Source organism: Daphnia pulex, chromosome 1 (genome assembly GCF_021134715.1).
Source record: "Daphnia pulex isolate KAP4 chromosome 1, ASM2113471v1".
Taxonomy (NCBI): Eukaryota; Metazoa; Arthropoda; class Branchiopoda; order Diplostraca; family Daphniidae; genus Daphnia; species Daphnia pulex.
This window is the reverse complement of record NC_060017.1, coordinates 3,378,751-3,401,773: the sequence shown is the minus strand read 5'-3', so window position 1 is coordinate 3,401,773 and position 23,023 is coordinate 3,378,751. Positions and strand designations below refer to the sequence as shown.

Sequence of the window (23,023 nt, the reverse complement as noted above, 5' to 3'; positions counted from 1 at the left end):
TTTTTTTTTTTTTTGATCGGACGATCTGCTGTCTGCTTATACAAAAAGTTTCAAGTGAAGCTAGTATTTACAAAGGAATAAGAAATAACGGATTGTATAAACACTGAGTGAATTGGAACGCATTCAAGTTGAGTTGTCCTCGATTCTTTTCTGATCCGTTTGCAAATGAGAAGCATTCGTTCATATCGTTATGCATTACGCAGTGATGCAAAGTCTAAAAATATCAAGACGATATTGTACTGTACACTTTTTCTCTTCTTGTTTCTTCATTCCAAAACGTGAACATTCTCGTTCGTGTCATATTTATGGAGACCCCGTCGTCCCACGAGAAATCCGCTCCATCAAAAACATTAAGTACCGTACGGTTTTCTCGTTTTCGGCCGGGATGGATATAGTGCCGAGAGGGAATCCATCAAAGTCAGTGGGCAGCGTATCACGACAAATGTCGTGTGAGGCATGAATCTATTCATAAAGGCAATGGGCATATTCCCAGCAGCAGCAGTTATTTCGTCGATGCGCAAAAATCTGAATAAAATAACATCGCAAATCGATCATCAAATTCTACGTATCTAACGGTTCGGTATCTCGAATCAAATACAGTACAAATGTCACACGGCATATCTCTTGATGAGTGAGAGAAATAACAAGCTCTTTTTTTTGGGGAGGGGGATATGTATTCCGTGACAAAACGGGTGGCGGCCGCTACCTCCTGTATCCAAGTCCAGCCCAAAAATCCCTAGCAGATCGTTTTTTGGCCAGCTAGCTGCATTTGATTCAGCGACAGCAGAGAATCAAAAGACATTGTGTAATACAATACGACCGCCGTGACAAAGTGTCAAAGGGATTTCTTACTCTCGCCCATCACTCGTGTCCGTACCTCTTTTCCCCGGGCACGACAAAACAATCCGATGCGCACAGAAAACAAAGGCAAAGAATTTACCAGCCATCAAGTATAAATACATACATACAGACGCAAGGGAAATCGAGAAAAACGATCGGTGGTTCATATACGCTCGCTGTGCTCGATGATGATCCACTCCGACGGTAGATATAACAGAAATTGTTTTTTTTTCTTTCTCTCTCTCTCTGTATCTCTCTCATTCCAACAAACAAGAATGCTCCATCATTTTTTATTATAATACAACATCACACAGCAACCAAGCAAAGAAGTCCCTCTCTATACGCAGCAGTTCTCGTCCGGTTCGAAAATTGATTTCTGTTTGATTTCTTTTGTTTGGCTTTTGGGTTGTCTTGTGTGTTTGTGCCACACCGAAAAGGCGAAAACGTGACCATCGTTCATCATCCCGTGTGTGTGTGTGTGTGTGTGTGTGTGTACACATGGCCTCCGACGGCCAACCGAAGAACTGTATATGGCTCTGTGAAAGCGCTAGGGAGGTCCGCCGACGCCGCCGCTTGATGGCTTCTCCCCAATTGTTTATGCATTGATCCGGCAGCAGCAGCAAGGGCCAACGCCAGCCAGCCAGCCCAGCTCTGTGCAGCAGGAGCAGCAGGAGCAGCATGCAGAAGTCCAATTCAGACGGAATCTCATGTATCATCCGGCCATCAGGAGGGCTGGCTATGGTCTGGCTGGCCATAGCAGCAACAACACCTTACATATTTATCGATGAGTCGAGAGTGTATGCGTGATAGCGGCCCCGTATTCGTGCAACACTGGGCGCGCGCTGTCTCCGCGTCTACATCTCAGGCTATCCTATCCTATAAGTTTAGCTAGATACGTTCGGGTTTCGTGTGTCTGCCCCCGTCTGCATGAATAATAGAGAGGTGTGGACAGCTCGGCGCTGGGCGCCCCAACGGGTTCTCATCTTCTTCTTCGGCACCAGGAGCAAAACCCAAGAAAGCATCGAAGAATCAGCCAAAAAAATCTCATCGTCTCGAATAAAAGCAGCAGTGCTGCTGCTGCTGTTGCTGGCTCCTGGCCGGTTGGGAATAAATTATGCACGCCCGTCCAGAGATATAATACAAATGGGGCTCCCGATGAACGCCTTCATAGATAGACGATGGTGGCCGGATCGTCGTGGTCTGCGGTGGTGGTGATGCCATACACACACGCAGTCTCAGACGCCTCTCAAAAGACTTATGTCTCCAAAGATCCGATTACTTTATACTCGTCTGTTGCGGGGCTCTCGGCTTTCGGTCCAGGTATTCGTGCAGCTATTCGAAGAATTGGGTTGAACGCTGTCTGAACCCGCTGACCAGGTTCGGCTGCTGCGGCGGCAGGTTGTTAGCCCGAACCCAGTGAACTATTCCGCCGCTTTTTCAACAGTCAGTAACATGGGCGGCCGCGATTTTTTGGCGATGAGCAGGAAAAATCGTGAAAAAGCGCAGTCGTCGCTTCACCCAAAACAGAATTACATCCTCGCTCTCTCGACATGTTGATGGGCAGTAATGGACCATGTTTATTCGCCTTTTCTATTGCGTTCGATGTAAGCCATCCATTTTGGCGATTCTTCTCGCCAGCGCATTGACGTCAGCGGCCGGCCGGCCGCGCGTCGTGATTGAAAATGACGTGAAACCTCCGGCCATTATTTCGGGCCCTATATACATGTCTGGCTAATGAACCGCTCTTTTTTTTTCCTTTCTTTCTATCTAGATAGTCGTTCTATATAATGCGCTAGGCGGTATTTAGCTCTGTTGGTAAATGTCCGCGTTGATACGACTGGCTGATAAAAATGGGCCGACAGTAATAATCTAATAACGAAGCATTCTCTCCGGCTTTGCTATTTAGATTGTCTAACGCCCAACATAAACAGGCCAACGTGAATTAGCCGTGAATGCCGACCGACAGACAATTTCTACAAGATAGTTTTTTTTAAAATCTATTTTGACCTGCAAAATAAAATAATAGTACCGCGCATAGTTCCCGTGTGTTGGCAACGAATAGAAACATGCCAGGTCACTGCTGTCGGTAAAGAATGAATTTCTGAATAAATTACACGATGCGTAATACCTGAATCATTGACTCAATCTATACGCACAACATAACATCAGCAACAACAACCGAAAAGTGGATAAAAGAGAGAAGAAAAAGTATACGACATGCGGACATGGTCGTATATACCTTCAGTCGATGTCAAAATGGAATTAATCTTGTAATAGGTTAATAATGATTCTATACGCAATGCACAAACTGCCGCCATCTTTTGAATGCATTCAATTTCGAAAGGATTGAGAATCTATGGAAATGAAGGTGACAAAAAAACCTTGCGTCAACCTTTTTATTTTGTTTAAATAATATTTCAGTTTTGGTCATAGTGCAGTTGCAACAAATAATAAATGGCTGATATTTACAATCCAACCTTGAATTGCCGTCGAAGCGTATATAACGTGAATATCTACGCTTATAGTTATCTTTTGAAAAATAAAATAAAAAATTCAGCGCGGGACCCAGCAGACTGCGATTGTTTAAATGGTCGGAGTCTAATCCGCACTGTAATGTCTTTTGGCTGGAGGTGTTTTTCTTCTCCCCTCCAAAATGGCCCTTTGTTTTTTTTTTGTTTTCTCGTGCGTTCAAAAACGAAACCGCTCCCGCAAAATGGGCGAAAAACACTTAATACTATTATACAGTGTGTGTCCCAATTGCAATTAGAGTAGAGTAGACAAACTAGACACCAACACATAAAAAAACGGCTAAATTTAGCCGGCGAAACGATATACTTAGAGAGAGAGAGACTAGAACCAACTATCTCTCTGCCAGGATAGATGGAAAAGGAATTTCGCCAAAGGTTATCCACATACATACGCGTAGTCTGATGTGTATAGAATTCGCTATATAAAGTGCCAACCAATTACAAAGAATGATATACCCTCCTGCTCGTTGCTGTTGCAATCTTTTATCTATAAGCCAGCAGCTATATACAGCACGTATACGCGTTTAGTCTAATGTTTAGACATTAGTCGATTCCCCCTCGATCTGATCTGTTCCGCATGGTGGAATGCTCTGCTCAAATTGTTAATGTCCAGTTGTCGCAAGTTTATACGCGAGCTGCGGTTTTCTAGCGCCAGAAAGACCCCGGTGTCTAACTTTTCTTTTTCCGAGAGGGATAAAATTTGCAATTCAGGTTCGACGGCAACTTGATTCGCATTTTTTTGCTTGTTTGATTGCGGCGTATCTGTACATTGCAGTGCCGCACTTGGATATCCGATGGCTTTTTCTCTCTCTTTCTCCCACAGAAGCAAAAACAGCTCGAGGAATTCGTGTCGAGATGGCCATTTCGATATGTAAAGCTTTCTCGCTTTGCGTCGATGTAATCCCAGTCGATGCGTACAAACATCCATTTAGATGCGGATGATGGAAGAATCCGCAAGAGTGAAAAAAAACCCGGGATCCAATTTAAAGGTGATGTCACGCCAGCAGACATTGTTGGCAGGGTGAGATGAGGATTTTCTTCTTCTTTATCGCACGTCTAACGTCGATATGTGTAATATTTGCTATAAGGTATGTTACGCCTGGGCCCCCCACGCTCAGAGACGGGCCATATAATGCGGAAAGGGCCGCCTCTGCTTTTGTTATTTTGTTGTTTTCTTAAGAAGAAGAAGAAGAATCCGTTTGGGCTTTTTTCTTTCTTCGTCGTCTTCTCTCTCTCTTTTATTTTCTTTTATTTATTTGTGTGTGTGATGAATACTGATGATCTTCCCCCATGGCGCGATACACGACGATCATTCGTGACGCCACCAGTCCCGCGTGCTGCTGCGCTCACGGTGCCGACCAATCAGAAAAATCCGAATTTCGTAGGGAAAAAAAAGGAGAAGAAGAAGAAGAAGAAAAAAATTACCAAATTCCTTGATCTTTTCTTTTCTTTCGTTCTTTCTTCTTCTTTTCCATCTGGTCGGTCGAGTTATTTCTTCCTCCTCTTCTTCTTCTTCGTTTCTTTTTAATGACATTCATCCTCCAATTGCCTGTCGACATAGAGCTAAGGCACCCCACCTTGTGCGCGCCACACGGCTCTCTTCGGGTGTATAAATTTCCATTTCAAATGGCCCCCACGGGTGGAAGGACTGCCAGAAGGACACACACAGACACACTCCGGAACCCCCCTCTCTCTCTCGACCACCACCATCACCACCAAATCATCGCGGCAATGAGCATTCCATTTTTTCTTCTCTTTTTTACCTTTCGTCGAAAACATTTGAAAAGGTAAAGAAAAAGAAATAAGAATTTTTTGAATATACTTTACTACTACGTATATTCACCTATATATTGCCCTCTTGGGGCTATTAGGAGGTTGTGGTGGTACAGTAGAGAGCGGCCCGTCTGTTATTATAACGACACTCGCGAACACACCTACTTTCCCCCCTCCGAGACTGCCCTTCTCTCTGTCGCTATTCTGCGCTGTTTTGTGTGTGTGTGTGTGTGTGTGTGTGCCAGGTTAATTCATTCTCTCACTTAACGGAGATGAGGGGAAACTAATTGAATGTTTCATTCTTTTCATTTTTTTCTCAATAGAAAGTTCTCCTTTTTTTTACCCCCGGCCGGTCTCCCAGGGAAGCTGTAAGGTGGTGGCCTCCCCCACCATTCAATTTTTCAAACTATTCATCAAGTCACTCGCAAAAGTGGCTTTTTTTTCCTTCTTCCCAATTCTAGAAAAATAAAAGAGTGACTGAGTGCTGACTGCATACAAGTCTTGAGAAAAATCAAAAGAGAACCACACCTTTTTGCGCAGAGCTCACCTATAAGGCTGAAGGACTCTGCTGGGAGGTAGCGAAGGAGATAAGAACGGGATCCAATTTCATAGGGCCAGACGGGGCTCTAGAGCAGAGCCACCTATCCTATATATATATACACCCATCAGGATACTATAGTTTTTCTTTCTCTTTTTTTATTGTTGGGCGTGTCCCCTCAAACAGCTGGAAGAAGAAGAAGACGACGATGATGATGGAAAATCGAAACCAAGGAATTATTGTTATTGATGAATTTTTAGGTCGATCGTACACATATAACATGATCATATCGATACAAATAATAATTCATAATGTAATATCCACCCTAAACCTCGGGTTGATGATTGTAAAGGTACACACAAGTGAAAAATAAAGTCGAGGGAATAAGCTACTTAATTTCTTGTTTCTTTCTGACAAATGTTGTTTGCTGGGAATACATAATATATATAAACATTTCTTTTTTTTTCCTTTCCTTTTTAAATATATGGTAATACTTTGGGATTCTTTTGGTTCGTAAAGGTAAGAGGGCAGGAAAGTTCCGCCTTGGAAAAACTAACAAAAAAAAAGGTATTTAAAATTTCTTTCGTTGTGTGTGCGTCTCTGTATGTGTTGAATCTCAGCATTGGAAGGAATCGTTTTCCAGCACGGTGCCCATCATTCTCTTGTTGGGCGATTTTAACTCCACCTGTTGCAAACAAAAGAAGACACATTTTTAAAAAAATAACCAACACAAAATTTTGAAAAATTGGGTTTGAATGATTTATACTTTGTACAACAGTTGCGTTCGCCAATGCCTGGCCAACATTTCCAGTTCGGAAAGATAGGCCAGCGTCTTGGCCGAGTCCAGTGAATCGTTCAAATCGACCGCCGGAAGCGGTGGAGGTGGCGGCGGCGGCGGCGGAGGTGGCTGAGGCGGAAGCTGCTGCTGCTGCCGGCTGCTGCTGCTATTCGACCGGCTCCTGGTCCGCCTGGATGACTCGCGCTCCACGGTGTGATGTGACGGGCTTGCGGAATAATAGTCGTCGTAGTTGCGTTGATTGTTGTCGATGTATCGTGACTCACGATGAACGGGCACGATGTCGCCCGATGGTACGGCTATGTGGTGACGGGCGTCCAGCACCTGGAGCAAATCTAGCTTGCGCTGAATTTCCGACATTGCCAAATACATGGAGGTCGATCGACTTAAACTCGATCCGGACGGATGTTGCTGTTGAGTCACGCCTCCTCCATTATTAGCGCTGACATTGTTGCTGCTGGAGCGGCGTGACGAGCCCGAAGGCGACGAGTAGCGCTGGTGGGAATTGCTGCGCAGAGCTGGACGCGGGATGCTCATCACGCCCAACGGCGGCAAATGACTGCCCAAAAGGGAACTGGCATTGAGCCACTCGTTGCCGTACACGGCCTTTCTTCCGGCTTGTGACATGTGATGGAACGAAACGGATCTGCTGACTGGTTTCGACTGGATGCTCACCTGGAAACTCTGATCCGGCGTCGTAGATGTCGACTCGTTGTGACCGGTCGGAGTCCCGCGCTCCGAACGCTTGCGAGGAGTCGCGTACGTCACGTCCGTTACTCGCGGCTGGAATTCTTTCAGGTTATTCTTGCCATTGCCGCTGGCCACGGCTGGATTGGGATCGATCTGGATGACCGTCACGTTGACGGGAGCTGGCGTCGATTTCCCCGGAACCATTGGCTCCTGATGCTGATCTTGCTGGACGCCTCCGAGGGTCGGCTCTGGCGTCGGCGATTTGGATTCAGTTCCGCGCGGAGAACTGTAGCCGGAAGAGGATTCCACCGGAGATATTTGGGGCATAGTAGCCGTTTCGGTGGCTACCTGACTGGTAGGCACGGTTCCTCCGCCCGGTTTGACTTTGCCATTGGAGCCGTGATATTGTTGCTGCAGCACTGAGCGCTTCATTCGCTGCTGGCCCTGACCAATTCCGGATGTGCCGAAATTGCTGTTGTTGTTGTTACCGCTGACGGGCTTCAAAACGGAAAGCTCGGTCTGCGTCGAACTGGAGACGCGTTTGACATTGGTGTTGTTCCGCACCGGATGTGGACGTTGGACGCCAGGAGCTGGCGGAGTCGACGTTCTGGCCGGACTTGACTGCAAAGTGCGGAAGCTTTCAACCCGAAGGATGATCCGGTCGCTGCTGCGGACCTGGTGGCGAACAGCTGGCACCCTCGCCGGAGGTCTTTCTTCTTCTTCTTCTTCTTCTTCTTCGTCATCCTCTTCTTCTTGTTGCATCACATCCGCTTCGACGGTGGTCTGCATTCCGTTCTCAACTTTGGTCGACCGGACGGGAATTTTCGGCGGAGGTGGATCGACTGCAAACGGCGAATCCGCCACCGGGGCCGTCGATGCCACTGAAATGCCTCCGTTGCCTTCGTCTTCGTCGAATTCGCCCGTAATGTCGTGGACGAAACTCAGGGCGGAATTGCCGTCCAGGCTGGACTGGAATCGCTGGGCGAATGTGTGCTGGGTCGTCGTCTCGAAAATGGGATGTTTGCCGCCGCCGTTGTGACAGGGCGACGACGTCATGAAAGTCGTTTCGCGCATCGTTTTGCTCCGGGTCACTTTAGCGGCCGCTCGACTTTGCCGGAGAACCGTCGGATCTCGTTCGCCTCCGAAACGGAACGAGGCGCTTTTCAGATGGATGGGACGTGATGGAGCCTGGTGTGAGAAATGATTGTGATGAAGCTCTGGAGGCAATGCCATCAAAATGCTTGGCGCCCGACGGATGGTGGCGTAACGGGTCGTCGAACTGCCACCACCTCCGCCACCGCCGCCGCCGCCGCCATCTGAAATGACCGAAACAGAAACGGGTCTCGGTCGAGACGACGACGAATTCTCAGGCTCCGGATGGAGCAAAACTCCTTGGCTGCCGCTACTGCTGCTGCTGCCGTTCTCTCCGTAAACCCAATTGGGATTGTCGAATCCGGCCGGACTGACTCCCCGGACGGAAACCTTGCGAGGGCGGTGCAAAGTACTGCCGGCCATCGAGGCTGTCGAACCGGCGCTGGCTGCATGATCGATGGTCACCGTTCGATTCGATGATGGAAGCGAGTGTCCCGTTTCGAGAGCCGGATCTTGACAGGTTTTGCGCTGCTTGTACATTAACCAGAAGTTGAGGGCCGTGCAAACGACGCCGATGATAATGGCCAAGCTCATTTGGGCTGCAGTCACGCGATGGGCTGCAAAGGAAAGAAAAGGAGAGGCAAACAAGAAGCCAAAGAACAGATTAGGCACAGCACACACACACACAAAAAAGAGAGAAAGAAAGAAACAATTATTATTGCAGACAAGGACATTTGTGATGCGCGGCTCCCTGGCTGCTGTGTTTCATCATCGCGTCATTATCGGAGGCAGAAAGGAAATTACAGGGAGCCGGAGGATCGAATTCGCCCAAACAAGAAGAAAGAGAAGAACAGAAAAAAAAATAAAAATACAAGGAAATCCAACAGGCACGCACAACAAATTATCAAAATAAGAAAAGCTTGGCTATACTCTATTATGATGGATCGGTATATGCGCAGAGAATAAGCATTGAATGAACTTTATTCAAATCACCCGCTCTCTCAGCCAACCAAACACGGCCCTTTTCGAGTCTTTTCGTTGATCGTCACAACAAGGTAGTAGAGAAATGCGATAATATTTATATAAATAAGAACCTTGAACGGCCAAAACACTCAGGTTGGTTCTGAGTTGATCCCGTTCGGAAGGGCTCATCCACAGCTTCCATTCTCCCACTTGGCAGATGATGGCATTTCCGACATTGATGAAAATGATGACGACACAAAGACAGACGGACCAGTACAGGCGAAACGGCTGGACTGTGGGAGCGCTCAAATCGCCGATAGATTGGTGAATGGAACTATTTGAAGTGCCTTTAATTTTCCTCTTATTCTGCTCTGGCTGGGAATCAGATATTCGCCACGGGGAGTCTCTCAATCCGAGCATTTTGTGGTGCAGACCAAACAGACCCGCTGCGCATAGGACGTTCTACAAGATAAAAATCCAGTCACGATCGAATGACGAATGAGAAAAAGTTTCTAAAAATTTTTCGAATTATGTTGAATAATCTTACCAAGAATCCGATCCATACTGGCGAACCGATTTTAAAGATGGGCAATTTTGAAATGTAATAAGCACCAAAGGTCAATTGGCTGACTCCGACCAGGACCAACAGGAGGCTCCAGAAGCAGACGCCGATCGATCCGTATTTCATCCAGTTCTTCATCGCGTCGCCGCCGAGCTGTATTTCCGGTCAAATGGATAACGAGTTAAAACAAATGTTGATAGCACCGTTCTTTGGTTGTTTTTATTTTTAGATGCCATGCCCGCGTGGAACAACATATGTCGGCGTTCGCACGCGACGGGACTTATTGCGCGTCGTCGGCATTTTTTCAACAGAGACCAAATGTCTTTTCAACGGTATTTGACTGCACTCGCCACTTCTACGTCAACTAAATAAAGGTCCAGCTGTGTGTCTAATTATTTTAAGAATGTCAGCCGCGTTTCGCATGCCGCAATTTCGGCGACATATTTCACGTGTGAATGAACACGGGCTGCGTACGTGCGGCGATTCTCACGATTTTCGGACAGTCAAAGACCTCTAGTGGTCAACTTTAACAACTGTTGCTCCGAAAATCTCTTTTTCTTTTTTTTCAAGTAGATAAAAACAAAAATAATAGTGAAACGGCAAATGACACCAATTTCAATACGTACGGCAGTAAAAAGCATTTCTTTGATTGCCATGTAGATTTCGGGAAACAGCGTTCAAACCCTGTGATTATACATTGCTTCACGGAAGAATTCTCGTGATTTACGGAGAATTTTTCTTTCAACGGGTGATATGGCAACGCTCTGGTGTTTTCGTATGGGTTCTCGCCCTAGGGGTTTGTGGCGTCGCCGAAGCTTTACCAGTATTAGGGCCCACCTGGTATTGTTTTCCATCAACTGTTTGACAGCCTCCTCTTTCCACTACACATTCTCTCTCACGCTCATAATTGTCGTGAAATGGTCTGGGGTTTTGTTACTTGTGGTCCTAATGAGGCCTTGGTTGTTTCAGGTACGTTTTTTTCTATCTTTGCGCGCAATACAGTTATTTTAAATAAGAGTGTTTTTACTGTGAGAAGGAGAAAAAGTGGTACTTCTGACAGGCCGCTCTGCGTGCAGTCCTCGTCGCCTAGTGTTTTCAGACCTGTGCTGTGTTAAATTACATACTCCTAATCCCTTGTTTCAATATTGATTCATTAGAGGGAGGCTTGGTGTGCTACCGATGCACTGCTTTGTAGCTACCGAGCTGGTTTTAACTTTCAAGTGCTTCAAGTGCTGATACTCATAACTTGGATAACAGTTGCTGGAAAATTACGACAAGAAACCTTCTTTCTTTTAACCTGATGATGAGCTATAAAACATGTTTCCCTTGGAGCCTTAGAACAGTTTTGAGCACGAATAATCTAATCTGGTTGGGAAGTCGTGGTCTCAAGTCTCAACCCTAAACCACTTTTTGGTTTCAAAACCAGATTTGAGGAAGACAGGTGGCCTCTCATTCCAGTGCTTTGGGATTCATCTATAGTTGTGTCTAGACACATTTTTTTTCTGAATTCTGGATTAACTCTTATAGCTGCCATCCCATTATACTGTTACGTTCAACTTCATTAAGAAGAAAAAAAAAACATGATCTAGAGTGGTATCACCACCAGAATGTTATTGCTGATTGTCATGCACATACCAGTCCAATTAAAATTGTTGCTCTGTCGGCGGCTGGTTAAGATATTCATGCCACCAACAAATTTAACGTTATTGAAGAGATTTGTTATTTTACATGTTTCCTTTGTTTTTTTGCTACTAGGATGCTGTCACAGAAGGCCGTTACTTGTTCCAGGTGGTCGGGCTTTCGTTTGGCCTTCGGTTCAGCAAGTTCAGCGGTAATCACGAAGAAATTAGGAAGTAACTTGAAAGAGCTGTTTTAACGGAACGCGGGATATTTATTCTCTTTAGAATTTCGTTAAATACGATGACGCTGAAAGTCGAAAGCCCAGGAGTCTACACAAGTCAAGGAGTCCCCATATCCGTAACTGGAATTGCTCAGGTAGGAGATCTCAAGTCGATGAACGCAACCGGGAAATATCTCAAAAAGTAGCAACTCGTGGGAACATTGGGGCTTTTTGTTTTTCTCTTTCTTTGTTTTTCTATTTTAGTTTTCTTCGTTTCTGCTTCCTTGAAAAATTCCTCCTACGTTCGACAAAGATTTTCGTTCTAAATTCGTTAAATATCAAATTGTCGACCTGGCCTAATAACTTCATTCCTTAAGTATCTGGTGATCCTTTGACTTCTTTTTTGGGTGTCTCTTGTCGGATCAAAAAGTTTAGGAGTGTCTAAATTTCCTCGGTAATTGAGACATGGGCGATCGTTGCTTGTCGTCGGTTTCTCTTGATGGCCCCTGTCTTTCTCTTTCCTTGAAGAGCCGTCATGACTGCTCTAATGGCACCCTATTTTAAAGTGACGACTGACGGAGCACCCAAAAAGAGAATAATAAGGCCAACAAAAAATGAAGTTGTCACGATGAACTTAACGGTTGAAAGGTCCTCCCTCCCATGACACCCATGTGAAGAACTCTTGAACTAGATTTGCTTACTGGAGAGCTTCATTCATCCTTCAATGTCTTTTTCTATTTTCATTTTGGCAGGTTAAAGTACAAGGGCAGAACGAAGAAATGTTACTGGCTGCGTGCGAGCAATTTTTGGGCAAGGCCGAGCAAGAGATCCGCAGAGTTGCTCTGGAAACTCTAGGTGAAATTTCTGTTCAATGAAGTGATTATTTTCTAACGGGACGCGCGTCTAACTTCTCTTTTGATTTTTTTTTCTCAATCGATTTTAGAGGGACACCAACGCGCCATCATGGGATCAATGACTGTCGAGGTAACTTATCCTTTTTATTGATTGATTATTTAAAAAAAACGATCGTTAGAAAGACTTACGTTCCCATTCCGTTGACACGGAGCGGCCAGAAAAGAGGTGTTGTTTGAACTGCGAAAAATCCAGTCGGTGCGGTTCTTGGCGAAATTAATCCTGTCTGGAGTATTGGATAATAGCGAATAAGTGTAAGAAAATTGAACACTTGCGCGTTCAGTGGCCAACTTCAGATGTGCACCGGCAACAAGTTGATAGTCTACTGAGACGGGAGTGGAGAAAGACGCGCGTGTTTCTTGGCTCAGAAAACGCGCGCGGGTAAATGGACTGGCGTGGAACCCCGCGGGGGGAAATTGCTCTTCGTTGGTTCGTTCAGTCTTCGTTCATTCCTACGTAGTTTTATTCTTCCCTTGTGGTCATTCGCCACCTATAGGCAGCCTGGAGGGAGTTCCTGTCATGTATGCAAGTCTATAGGCAATAGTGGTAGACAGCGGAGAGGAAACTGGAAAACGAAAAGTCACGTCGAGGAGGTCTTCCACCTCCGACTCTTTAAGCGAAATAAATCGACAGGCAGGCTGGCTGGCTGGCTGGCAAACGATTCCGGGTTGACATAATTCTTGCATCTAGGCTGAAAAAAGGGTCATGTCAGAAACGCTAATAAGCAATCAAGGGGTTTTGCCCTCCGATCGTTCAGGTCCGCCGATCAACGTAGTTGGGGTCCCGACGTAGATCTAGGCATGGCATTCTATCTGTCATTGACCTGTTGAGGAAGAAGATGCAGAGAGAAGGGAAATAACGTTGATGTTTCACGATTACACCATTAGAACAAGACTTGTTGCGTGAGTTAAGGCGTGATTGCGTGGCTGGTGGGCGTTGGGTTTCCAGTAATAAAACGGAAAAAGGAAAACAAGAACTCGTCGAAAGCGTGTGGTACTCGTTTCATCCCATGTAGAGAAGACCTTTTTCTAGGTCGGACTAGTTCCCGTCTCTCATCCGCCGACTTAAAATCACCTCTAGATTGTTTTCTGACTTTTTTCGGATTCAACTGTTCGTATCGCCCATTCACTCCTCCCACATCCCATCTATGATGGGAACGCGGACGTTGCTTGCCTACCTATCATTACAGTGTATTTGCTTGCTAGCTCTGGGTGTCCATCTTGTGGTCGCAGTTACCCACCGCGGCCATCGGCCGAGTCGAAGACGGACGGTCTTGCGAGCTTGTTGGTGGGTGAGCTATCCCGATCGGGAAAAGTACTTGGAATGGAACAACTCCCCCCCTAAAGGTCCCCATTGGTTAATTAGACACACAATGCTATTTTTTTCCATGTTGTTTTTTCTTGTTTCTTTGATGACTATAGTTGCCAGGAACCACATCGTAAAAACGAAGAAATTTTAAAGAAAAAAAAAGGGGAAAAAGAATACTTGTAATAATGATCATCTTAACGATATAGCCATGGGTCTCTTAATGCTGTTGGCGGCTATCGAAAATCTTTTTTAATGCGTAACTAGTTCCGGTGACCCTAATCACTGGATTTCACTTTGGGGTTTGTGTTATTTTTGTTTCTCTCGCTATTGTTTTGTCTGAATTGGTAATCGTCCTCCTTTGTATTATTGATGGACATTATGAGCTATAGGGTGTTGGTACTGCCACACTGAATGAACCCTCGCATGTGAAATTGCCACAGGTTATTTTGTCTCTACCCCCCTTTTTTAGTATAGGTTTAGTAGGGAGGTCGCTGTGGTCATGTTTTCCGTCCTGTGCTTTCCACCAATTTCGTTCTGGTTTCTCGAGAAAGTTTAACTTTACGCGATTTAATTAGATACTTTGAGACGGGAAAAGGGGCTAGTTGCGGAGGTTCCGTGCGGTCGTCGTGTTAGCACATAAATTGAGTACGGAGGTCGCAGTGGCCGGTTTTTTTTTCTCAAAATTTGAAATGTGAAAAAACATTTGCGACGAGAACTGTGTTGTTTGGTGTTGTCATTGCTGTTGTAACTGTGGTGGTGCTCGGCCCTTAATTGATTGCAACAGTCGGCGGCCACCAAAAAGAACCGGAGGTGTTGAAATGAGAAGTCCGGTCGATTCCCGTTACTCGTTTGCGGATGACGGCCTACTGTCCCGTCTGTTAGGAAAAAGTAAAAGAAAAAAGCAGTAACCTCATCGAAAGAATTTTTCGTGAGTTTTCTCACGTCCGATTAGTTTTTTTTTTTACCCCGTCGTCTTCCGTATTGACGAGATGTTCAAAATGTTGTCGAAAATTCAGCCGTCACTTCGGGCGCTGGGCCCGCCGCTTGGCTGCTCCCGCATCTTGGACTTGCGGTCCGGTCCGGCGGCGGAATGGGCCGACCATCTGAGCGTGTACAGATATATGTGTCTATTTTCTATCTCTATAGCGGCTGCTGCTGTTACTTTTTACTTTTTACTTGTTACTTGTAACTTGTAAAAGTTTTTCCTCGTTTTTAAGTGCCCAACGCTTTTCAGGAATCCAAGTCAAGTTTTGGATTGAGAAGATTTTTTCCCACTCTTGTCAAGCCAACGAACAGTTATAATATCCATCCAGCTCGTTCATCTTCATTCACGTCCCGTGCCCTCACACTCCCGCCTCGGAGGGAGTAGTAGGCGGAACGTTTCATGTCTAATTTGTTGCTTTTTTATGGTAACTGTGAAATGGGTATGAATGAATTCCTTGAAGGTCGCAGTCGTCCCCCGTGATCATCTTACACGACAATCTCAATTCGCGCATTTGATTGTACCTTAACTCGTTCCTTTTCTTTTTTATTCTGCAGGAAATCTACAAGGACCGAAAGAAGTTCAGCCGCCAGGTCTTTGAAGTTGCCTCATCAGATCTGGTCAACATGGGAATCACCGTCGTTAGCTACACTTTGAAAGACGTTCGTGACGACATGGTTAGTTTATTCCTTTTTCTTATTATTATCCACCTGCAAGTTTGTTACCTTTGAAAGTGTTCCTTTCTCTGCAAAGAAAGAAAAAGAACGGTTGTAACCAGGACGAATCCTGTTCTGAATGCGTCGACCGTACGGTGAACTGTATATGTTATGGGTGCGAAATGTAGGAGAAATGATTTGCATCTGGGCTTCGTGTCAAAAATGGTATTTACATAGTCGGGACATGTGAAGAGGCAGCGAAGGAAAGGCATGAAAGAACTCTTTACATTTTGTAATGGGCCTGGTCAGATCCACGTAATCCAGTGTCAGGTGGCTGGTGGGCGGGTAAGAATGAACACGAAACACATGCGTATAATATCATCGGTCAGTGTTCTCTGTAGTCTCTCCATCTTTGTCAGAGATGCAAAGAAAGAGTCCTTTTTGTAGTAGTTTGGTACCGCTCGTTGAGTGTGTCCAACTTTTTTTTATGGATTACGAGACTCATTCATCACCCTATGAATCTTGAACGTTTTCCTTTCTTCTCGCTTTTATTTATTATTTTTGTTAATAGATCATTTGTTTGTTGTATGCCATTCTCTCCTTTTTTCCCTCTAGTTTTTATTTTATTTTTATGGTCGCCTATGTTCGTTCAGCGTATGGATAAAAGAAGCCCTATTGCACGCCCTTTGCAATGGAGGCGGCCAGCCGTAGCCAGATGAAGGAATCATATAAGTGGAACCGTGTACTACTCTTTCGGCGCATTGAACTCTTGAGCGCGCGCGCGCGCGCGCCCGAGCCAGAGCTCGTGAGGACGTAGAAAACGCATCGGGAGAAAGTCTCGGATTTCAGAGCCGCTTTTTTCTTTTTCTTCTTTTTTGTATTTGGGCAGCGGCGTTGAACATCGTTTCGACGTTAAAAAAGAAATGCGCTTAGAATATCGAGCGAACACCGCGCGACTCGAAGAAGTAGGAAGATCCAGCCACCTCATTTTAAAGTGTTTTTTTTTTTTTCTTTTTCCCTTCCAATTTTTTATTATTTTTATTTTGGTTATTTTCCCCCCGATTTATTATTATTTAGCAGAATGCGTAGAAAACGGCACGGAAAAATTCCCAGGTATTCAGCATTCAGCCACCAGGAACCATTGGCCCGTCCGCGGTGCCGCGTAGCATCCAACACATACAGTATGCCATACGTAGAATTTTAATGAGGCCGGCAAACGTCGCCGTCGTTGGTATCGCATTTGGGGGAAAAAGTCATAATTCCACGCCCATCGAATTATTAGACTGGACCTCTTCAGCCCTTTTAACGTTATGCCATCATCTTGGATGATTCCAAAAGAGTTCCGAAACCATCGGCATGTGGCTTTGTAAAAAGAAAGAATAAAAGTAATCACTAAAAAACAACTCGACTCATAAGAATAACCGGAAAGTCGTTCCGTCCTTTCGCCGATATCTCCGCCTTAGCGTTTACGATTTTGTAGATTTAATAATCCTGAGAAGCTATCATAGGATGGCTCTATTTGAATGTGAAAACCCAAGAGGAAATGGATTGAATATTTTCGTTCGTCTTTTTTTCTTCGAATTCCGCTTCGATCTGAACCGACAGGTGCAGAGAGCTCCAGCAGCCCATGGATGATGCATGCTTCTAAGGCCACTGTCAATAATGGGCGTCGTAAAAGTCTTCTCGTTTATTATTTATTAGCTTTCGACCTTCCCCTGTGGAGACTTTCACTCGTTTCCAACTTTTTTTCTTTACCACATGGCTAGTTTTCCATTTTTCTGTTTTGTTCTCATTGCGTTTTGTCTTCTATTTGTTCGGTTGCAGGGCTACTTGAAAGCGCTCGGAATGGCCCGGACGGCGGAAGTCAAGCGCGACGCTCGCATCGGAGAGGCGGAGGCCCGAGCTGACTCGCAAATCAAGGAGGCCATTGCCGAGGAAGAGCGGCTAGCCGCCCGCCTCGTCAACGACATCGAGATAGCCAAAGCCCAGCGTGACTTTGAACTGAAGAAAGCGGCGTATGACCAAGAAGTCCAAGCTAAAGTACGTAATATATTTTACAGTATGTCTAATATCCATTCCAAATCCCGTCAAAAAATTATCTGTAGTTCCGGAGGGCCTTCCCTCCGGAGGGAAAAAAACCATGTTTAAGAGGTTCATTTCAGTTTTTTTTTCTGTTTTCTCTGGGAATTCTTTTCATCACTTTGTTTGTTTAAAAAAAAAAGTTATAATATGAGAGAGAGAGAGTGAGTGTTTGTATTTTGCTCGTGTATGGGTTTTGTCTCGACTTTTTAAGAGGTCTTTACTTCTTCTACTTCGCCTTTATTTTTGCTTTTCTTTTTAACTTCATGGGAATTATTTACCGCCTTTGGCTATCGTTTTCCACCGCTCGAATCATGGCGGAAGTGGTAAACAAAAACCGTGATCGAAACGTGAGAGATTCGACACTTGACTCGCTCTGCTGCAGATGCTGCCGCTGTTCTTTTTTTTTCTTCTTTGTTTTGGTTTTTTTTTTTCAAAATCCTCTTCTTGTTTGTTTTCGTTTTGATGCTGGAAATCTGAATTGGGTCTCAATTACCGGTATTTGTTTTCGCCCATCTCTTGGCTATTGACAGAAAGCAGAAGCAGAACTGGCGTACGAATTGCAAGCGGCCAAGACCAAGCAGCGATTGCGCGAGGAGGAGATGCAGATTCAGGTGGTGGAACGAACCCAGCAGATTCTCGTTCAAGAGCAAGAAATCTTGCGGAAGGAAAAGGAGCTGGACGCCAAAGTCCGTCGACCGGCCGAAGCCGAGAAATTCAAGTAAATATTATTTGATTTGACCAGGCTTGAACGAATGTTCTCTCTAGCGGCACACGCTGGGCTGCCCATTTCATTCAATTTCTCTTTTGATTGAAATAATAAATGAACTCATAAAAAGGTTGGAGAAGCTGGCCGATGCCCACCGCCAGCGCGTTGTTTTGGAAGCAGAGGCTGAAGCAGAGGCCATCCGCCTCAATGGAGAGGCTCAGGCGTTCGCCATCGAAGCAAAGGCCAAAGCGGAAGCCGAACAGATGAGCAAGAAAGCCGCTGCGTTCAAGGAGTACCGCGAGGCAGCCATGGTCGATATGCTACTCCAAACGCTGCCCAAGGTGAGTTTAATGGAGCGATGATACTGTATTCCTCTTTTCTTTTATCGTTTTCAAACCAAACCAAAAAAACAAGACGTGAAGCAGGTGAACGTCAGTTGAATTTCAGTGATTGGCTGCGCCAACTCGAGCGCCAAGTTCAAAGTTTGTGGTCGACGCTGTTGCTCTCTTGTTGCCATAACGAGGACAGCGCCACACACAAACGGGTAAATGAGGGAAAGGGGACGAAGGAAACGAATGCAAGAAAGAACAAAACAGCAAGTCAATGCTGTTGTTGTTGTTGTTGTTGTTATTCCGTAGTTTCATCGAGGTTCTCGTAGACTCCTTGAGGGAAAGAGAAATGAATGATGGAATGAAGTCGTTCACAAACTTGACAAGCCAGCTGTCGGCATTCAGATTTTGACTGTGAATACTGCGGTTGTAGAGTTTCCTTCCTCCCACTTTCCACCTGTCATAGCCTTTTGACGCCGTTGTTTTCTAACAAAAACAAAAAATAAAATTATTCCGTAGCACCATCACATCATCGCCTGCATAATAACGGGCCCACCCGACTCGCCGCCCCCGTACACAAGAAAGTTCCTGTGGCACAGCAACGGGAGGGGCTTTCTCCTGTTTTAGAAATTGATTTTAATGAACGGTTTCATTCTGCGATGATTATTTCAGATGGCGGCAGAGGTGGCAGCTCCGATTGCACAGGCCAGGAAAATCACGATGATTTCATCCGGCGACGGAGAAATTGGCGCCGCCAAGTTGACTGGCGAAATTTTGGATATCATGGGCAAGGTGCCGAACCTGGTCAAGTCTCTCACCGGTATCGACATGGCACAAGTATGCGCTTCGATCCGTATTCATTAAAGCAAAACAAAAAAAACGGTTGAAAATAATGTCATTGATCCAACCATCCAATTATCAGTCAATCCGAGCTGTGTAAGGCGCCCGCCGGTTCTTGGACAAGACAGCCAGCCATCGCACTGTCTCTTCTTCATCTTCTTCTTCGTTAAATTCAACTGGCCATATCGCTTGCTAAAATCCAAATATTCCGAGTCGTAAAATCTCTTTTTTCTACTCTTGAATCTCTTTGAAAACTCAAGCTTTTTGATGTTTATTTTTCATTCCTCACTCTTAGTGTCTTAGAAAATATTAGAACGTGTATTGTCAGCAATAGTTTATTTAGTCGACTACTTATCTCTTTCGCTCCAAATAGGCTCGATTTGACGCGAAAAGTTTTGCTTGAAAACCATAACATAGCGATAAGATGCCTTTCTACTCACCATCTAGTCGTCACCTTGCGAAAGTGCTCTCATCTCTTTGACCATTTTTTCGATAATTCTGTTCTCGTTTGCCTCTTCTGATTTTTGGACCATATGGAATCCTCGATGGCCTCCGTCAAAACAAAAATATATGTGTATTTTACTTCCCTATTTTCCGTGAGAGAACCAAAAGAACTTGCCAACACCAAATGCCAAGAGTAAAGTCTCCTTTTCTTCCATGATCTTTACAAGTATTTCGTGGGATTATAGCAGGGGGAAAAAACAAGGAACCGGATCGTGTTTTTCTCCTTTTTTTTTTTCTTTTTTCTTTTGCGTCATTAGAATCCGTTTTCTCTCGGACCACACGTACGATACGATACAATATGTACACGCGTGCAGCTATTGCTTACCTAAAACTCCTTGCAAAGCTACTCCTCCTCCTTCGTCCGCAAACTCATGCCGACCAACTGGGAAAAACAGCGGCGCGGTCACATATCATTCCCCCCGAATTTTGTGGAAGCTCGAAATGTCTCGGCTTCGAAAAACGGTTCTTGGGTTGGGGAGATTGTGTGTAACAGTCGTGTCATGTTTTTATTCAGACTTCTTAGTCGACCAAAAACCTATAAACCACATCACAGACAGGCGAACAGACAGATAGAAAAGAAAAAGTAGAAAAATTACATCGCCATTGAATGCCTGCCATACCACACACATCAATGAAAGACTTATCGGGTTGTGTGAAGGACAATCGGTCCAACTGTACATACCTTCGCCCGTTGTTAAATTGGCTATCGAGCATGTGGCGTACGCCGGCACGTACGGCAGCTCTCCGAAATGGATAGAAACAAAATAACAACTCGGCAACAGATGGAAACAGAACTTTGCTTCTTAAAAATTCTAACGTCAATTTTATTTTTGGTTTTACTTCTTCTGTTTTGATGCTCATGCCATAATAAGACACCGTGTTATGATACTCAGCGGAGCCAGAAAAGAACACACACAAAAACGTGAACCCCCCATGGACGAGAGGTGGTACAGTTGAAACGAGCAAAACTACTTTTTTTTTTACCTCTGAGGGAATTCTCTCACATTGCATCATCGGTGAAGGCGTCAGGAATTTTTGGTCGACTCCAAAATTTGTAGTTGTCTGTTGTGTGTGAAATCCATTAAGAGTGTGTGGCGTGCGAGAATATTATGTATACCATAAGACATAAGAGTTCCTCGGAACTATCCTTAAGATGGCCTGCCACACCCCTCGCCATAAATTTGACGAAACGGTTGTTTTCGTTCTTTGTATTTTCTTTGTTTTTTTTTGTTTCAAAGTCTCCGGTAATGAAATTTAAGAGTGCTGGACGGTCATTTCAGACAAGCAGCGAAAAACTGGCAAAATCGAAGTACAATCGTTAAAAAAAAATGGGACATGAAAGAAGAAAAATTTAATTGCAATTGCGTAACAAAGCTCTCCTTCCATTCCGGGGTGGAAGCCGTATCTTTTGCCACCCCGGCGAGCTGGACTTTTGGTCTAAACGTCGTAAAAACAAAAACGACTCAAGTACACGAGGCGCACGGTAGTCACGACGATGACCAAAAAGGGGCGAAAAATTACCCAACAACCAGTTTTCTACACGCAGCATTTCCTCTCCTTGGACGACTTTGCTCGTTACAAAGCGGATAGAAAATCCGGATGCAGCTGAAATTGTCCCGCCAATAAAAGGTGATTGGAAAGAAATGCATTGTTTACTTGGTAAGTCATTATGCAGTGAGTGTGGTCAATGGCTAGGGGACTGCTGCGGTCGTTGCGGTGTAAACGTTTCCGTAGTTAACCCAACGAAAGACGAAGGAAAAATAAAAACCCAAAATTGCTGGAATTATCGGGCTGGCATTTTATTTATTTTCGAAGAAAATGCGCGTTTCTCTTTCCTTGCATTTCGCTCATTCTGCGATGATTTTCTCTCTCTCTCTTTCTGTGTGTCCTGTCGTTTGACCTACATAATAATAATTTAAGTCGATTTACGAGCATGAGCGATTCTGAAGTGGTTATTTGACTCCAGCGTTGCTGCACACTGTGTAATTGCACACCGCAATAGGGGTGCTCCGGTCGATGTATATGTGGCGTTCGTTTTTACCTTTCCCTTCGCTATTTCTCTTGATTGATATAATTTAGTCACGCTACGCACATTTTTCCGAGTGTAGGTAACCGAGCTGTGAGCCTCGCCCGGCCTCGCCATCATACGTCGTAGTAGCGTACCTGTATATTTGGCGATTATACGGCGTGCCAGGTATTTCGAGCCGTTGAAACGAAGCCCGTGGTTGATACAAATGTACACTATCATGCAAACCGTGAGAACTGTGGATGAGACTAATCAAATATACTTTACTACACCTTCACTCTTACAAGTAGACACAGTCTGGTAATGATGCGCGTACCGTGCTAGAGATATCGGCCTCCTCCCCCTCGTCTGGCTCGGCAATTAGTTTTAATCATTCACGATTTTTCTGAGAAAAATTCTAGAAAGAAGTGCGCAATCGCGAATATTCGGACTCCATTGAAAACAAAGTCACCGTATTTTTTTTCCGAATAATTTCGCTTTAAGTTATTGGCCATTTCACCACTCAGTGGTTGGAGAACTGCGACAATGTCCGCGTTATCCTCCTTTTTTAAATAGCAAATGTTCTTGGTTTCCATAACTAGTTTAAAATGCATTGTCCTCGATAGCTTGTGTTTAATTGGCTGGTTTATATGGGCAAGTGCTACTTCCCGCCTGTTGAATAACGTGATAAAAAAAAACTATGGATTCAAACACGCGCAGCTGTTGTGTCATTTTCGTACCAGCACTCGGTTTTTTCATGGAAAAAGCCAAAAAAGGAGTCAATATTACTTCTGACGCGCAAGTTATACAACATAGTATATTTCGACGGGAATAGGGAAAGCATAATTCACGCCCAGTCCCGTACGAAACCTAGACGGAATTTTTGGTTTTTCCAGGTGAAATAATTTTCTGGCTGAAAATAAATCGTTCCAGGGAATTAATAAAGGGCTCGCTAGGTGTCACTCAAAATTTAAACTAAGTAAGCCGCGCTGCTAATGAGTTAGTGATAGTCTGATAGGGCTCCTATGAACAATGCTAAAAAATGCTAAAAAATAGAAAGGGATGGTTTTTTGAAAA

General features: G+C 44.8%; 2 protein-coding genes across 2 annotated transcripts; one reads left to right on the top strand and one right to left on the bottom strand.

Annotated features, from left to right (window-relative positions):
• Positions 1 to 5,901: 5,901 nt before the first annotated feature.
• Positions 5,902 to 12,969, bottom strand: LOC124195602 (histone-lysine N-methyltransferase 2A-like). Its single transcript, XM_046590092.1, has 5 exons — positions 12,666 to 12,969; positions 9,768 to 9,935; positions 9,352 to 9,682; positions 6,446 to 8,874; positions 5,902 to 6,364 (listed from the first exon to the last, which is right to left on the bottom strand). Exons 2-5 carry the CDS (start codon positions 9,918 to 9,920, stop codon positions 6,296 to 6,298), a joined length of 2,982 nt encoding a protein of 993 aa, XP_046446048.1. The 5' UTR covers positions 9,921 to 9,935; positions 12,666 to 12,969; the 3' UTR covers positions 5,902 to 6,295.
• LOC124195609 (flotillin-1-like) lies at positions 10,393 to 20,066 on the top strand. The gene is made up of 11 exons (XM_046590103.1): positions 10,393 to 10,751; positions 11,538 to 11,613; positions 11,687 to 11,777; positions 12,375 to 12,477; positions 12,566 to 12,606; positions 15,382 to 15,501; positions 17,305 to 17,520; positions 18,093 to 18,280; positions 18,399 to 18,609; positions 19,270 to 19,434; positions 19,520 to 20,066. Exons 1-11 carry the CDS (start codon positions 10,700 to 10,702, stop codon positions 19,535 to 19,537), a joined length of 1,281 nt encoding a protein of 426 aa, XP_046446059.1. The 5' UTR covers positions 10,393 to 10,699; the 3' UTR covers positions 19,538 to 20,066.
• The last annotated feature ends 2,957 nt before the right edge of the window (positions 20,067 to 23,023 follow it).

Excerpts from the sequence above, each read along its gene's own strand:
- LOC124195602 (XM_046590092.1), bottom strand. The coding sequence starts at position 9,920 with ATGAAGAACTGGATGAAATACGGATCGATCGGCGTCTGCTTCTGGAGC. Across the intron at positions 9,683-9,767 it reads CAGTATGGATCGGATTCTTG|AACGTCCTATGCGCAGCGGG; the intron begins GTAAGATTATTC and ends TTTATCTTGTAG. Across the intron at positions 8,875-9,351 it reads GAGTGTTTTGGCCGTTCAAG|CCCATCGCGTGACTGCAGCC; the intron begins GTTCTTATTTAT and ends TTTCCTTTGCAG.
- LOC124195609 (XM_046590103.1), top strand. The coding sequence starts at position 10,700 with ATGGTCTGGGGTTTTGTTACTTGTGGTCCTAATGAGGCCTTGGTTGTT. Across the intron at positions 12,478-12,565 it reads AGTTGCTCTGGAAACTCTAG|AGGGACACCAACGCGCCATC; the intron begins GTGAAATTTCTG and ends AATCGATTTTAG. Across the intron at positions 18,610-19,269 it reads TACTCCAAACGCTGCCCAAG|ATGGCGGCAGAGGTGGCAGC; the intron begins GTGAGTTTAATG and ends TGATTATTTCAG.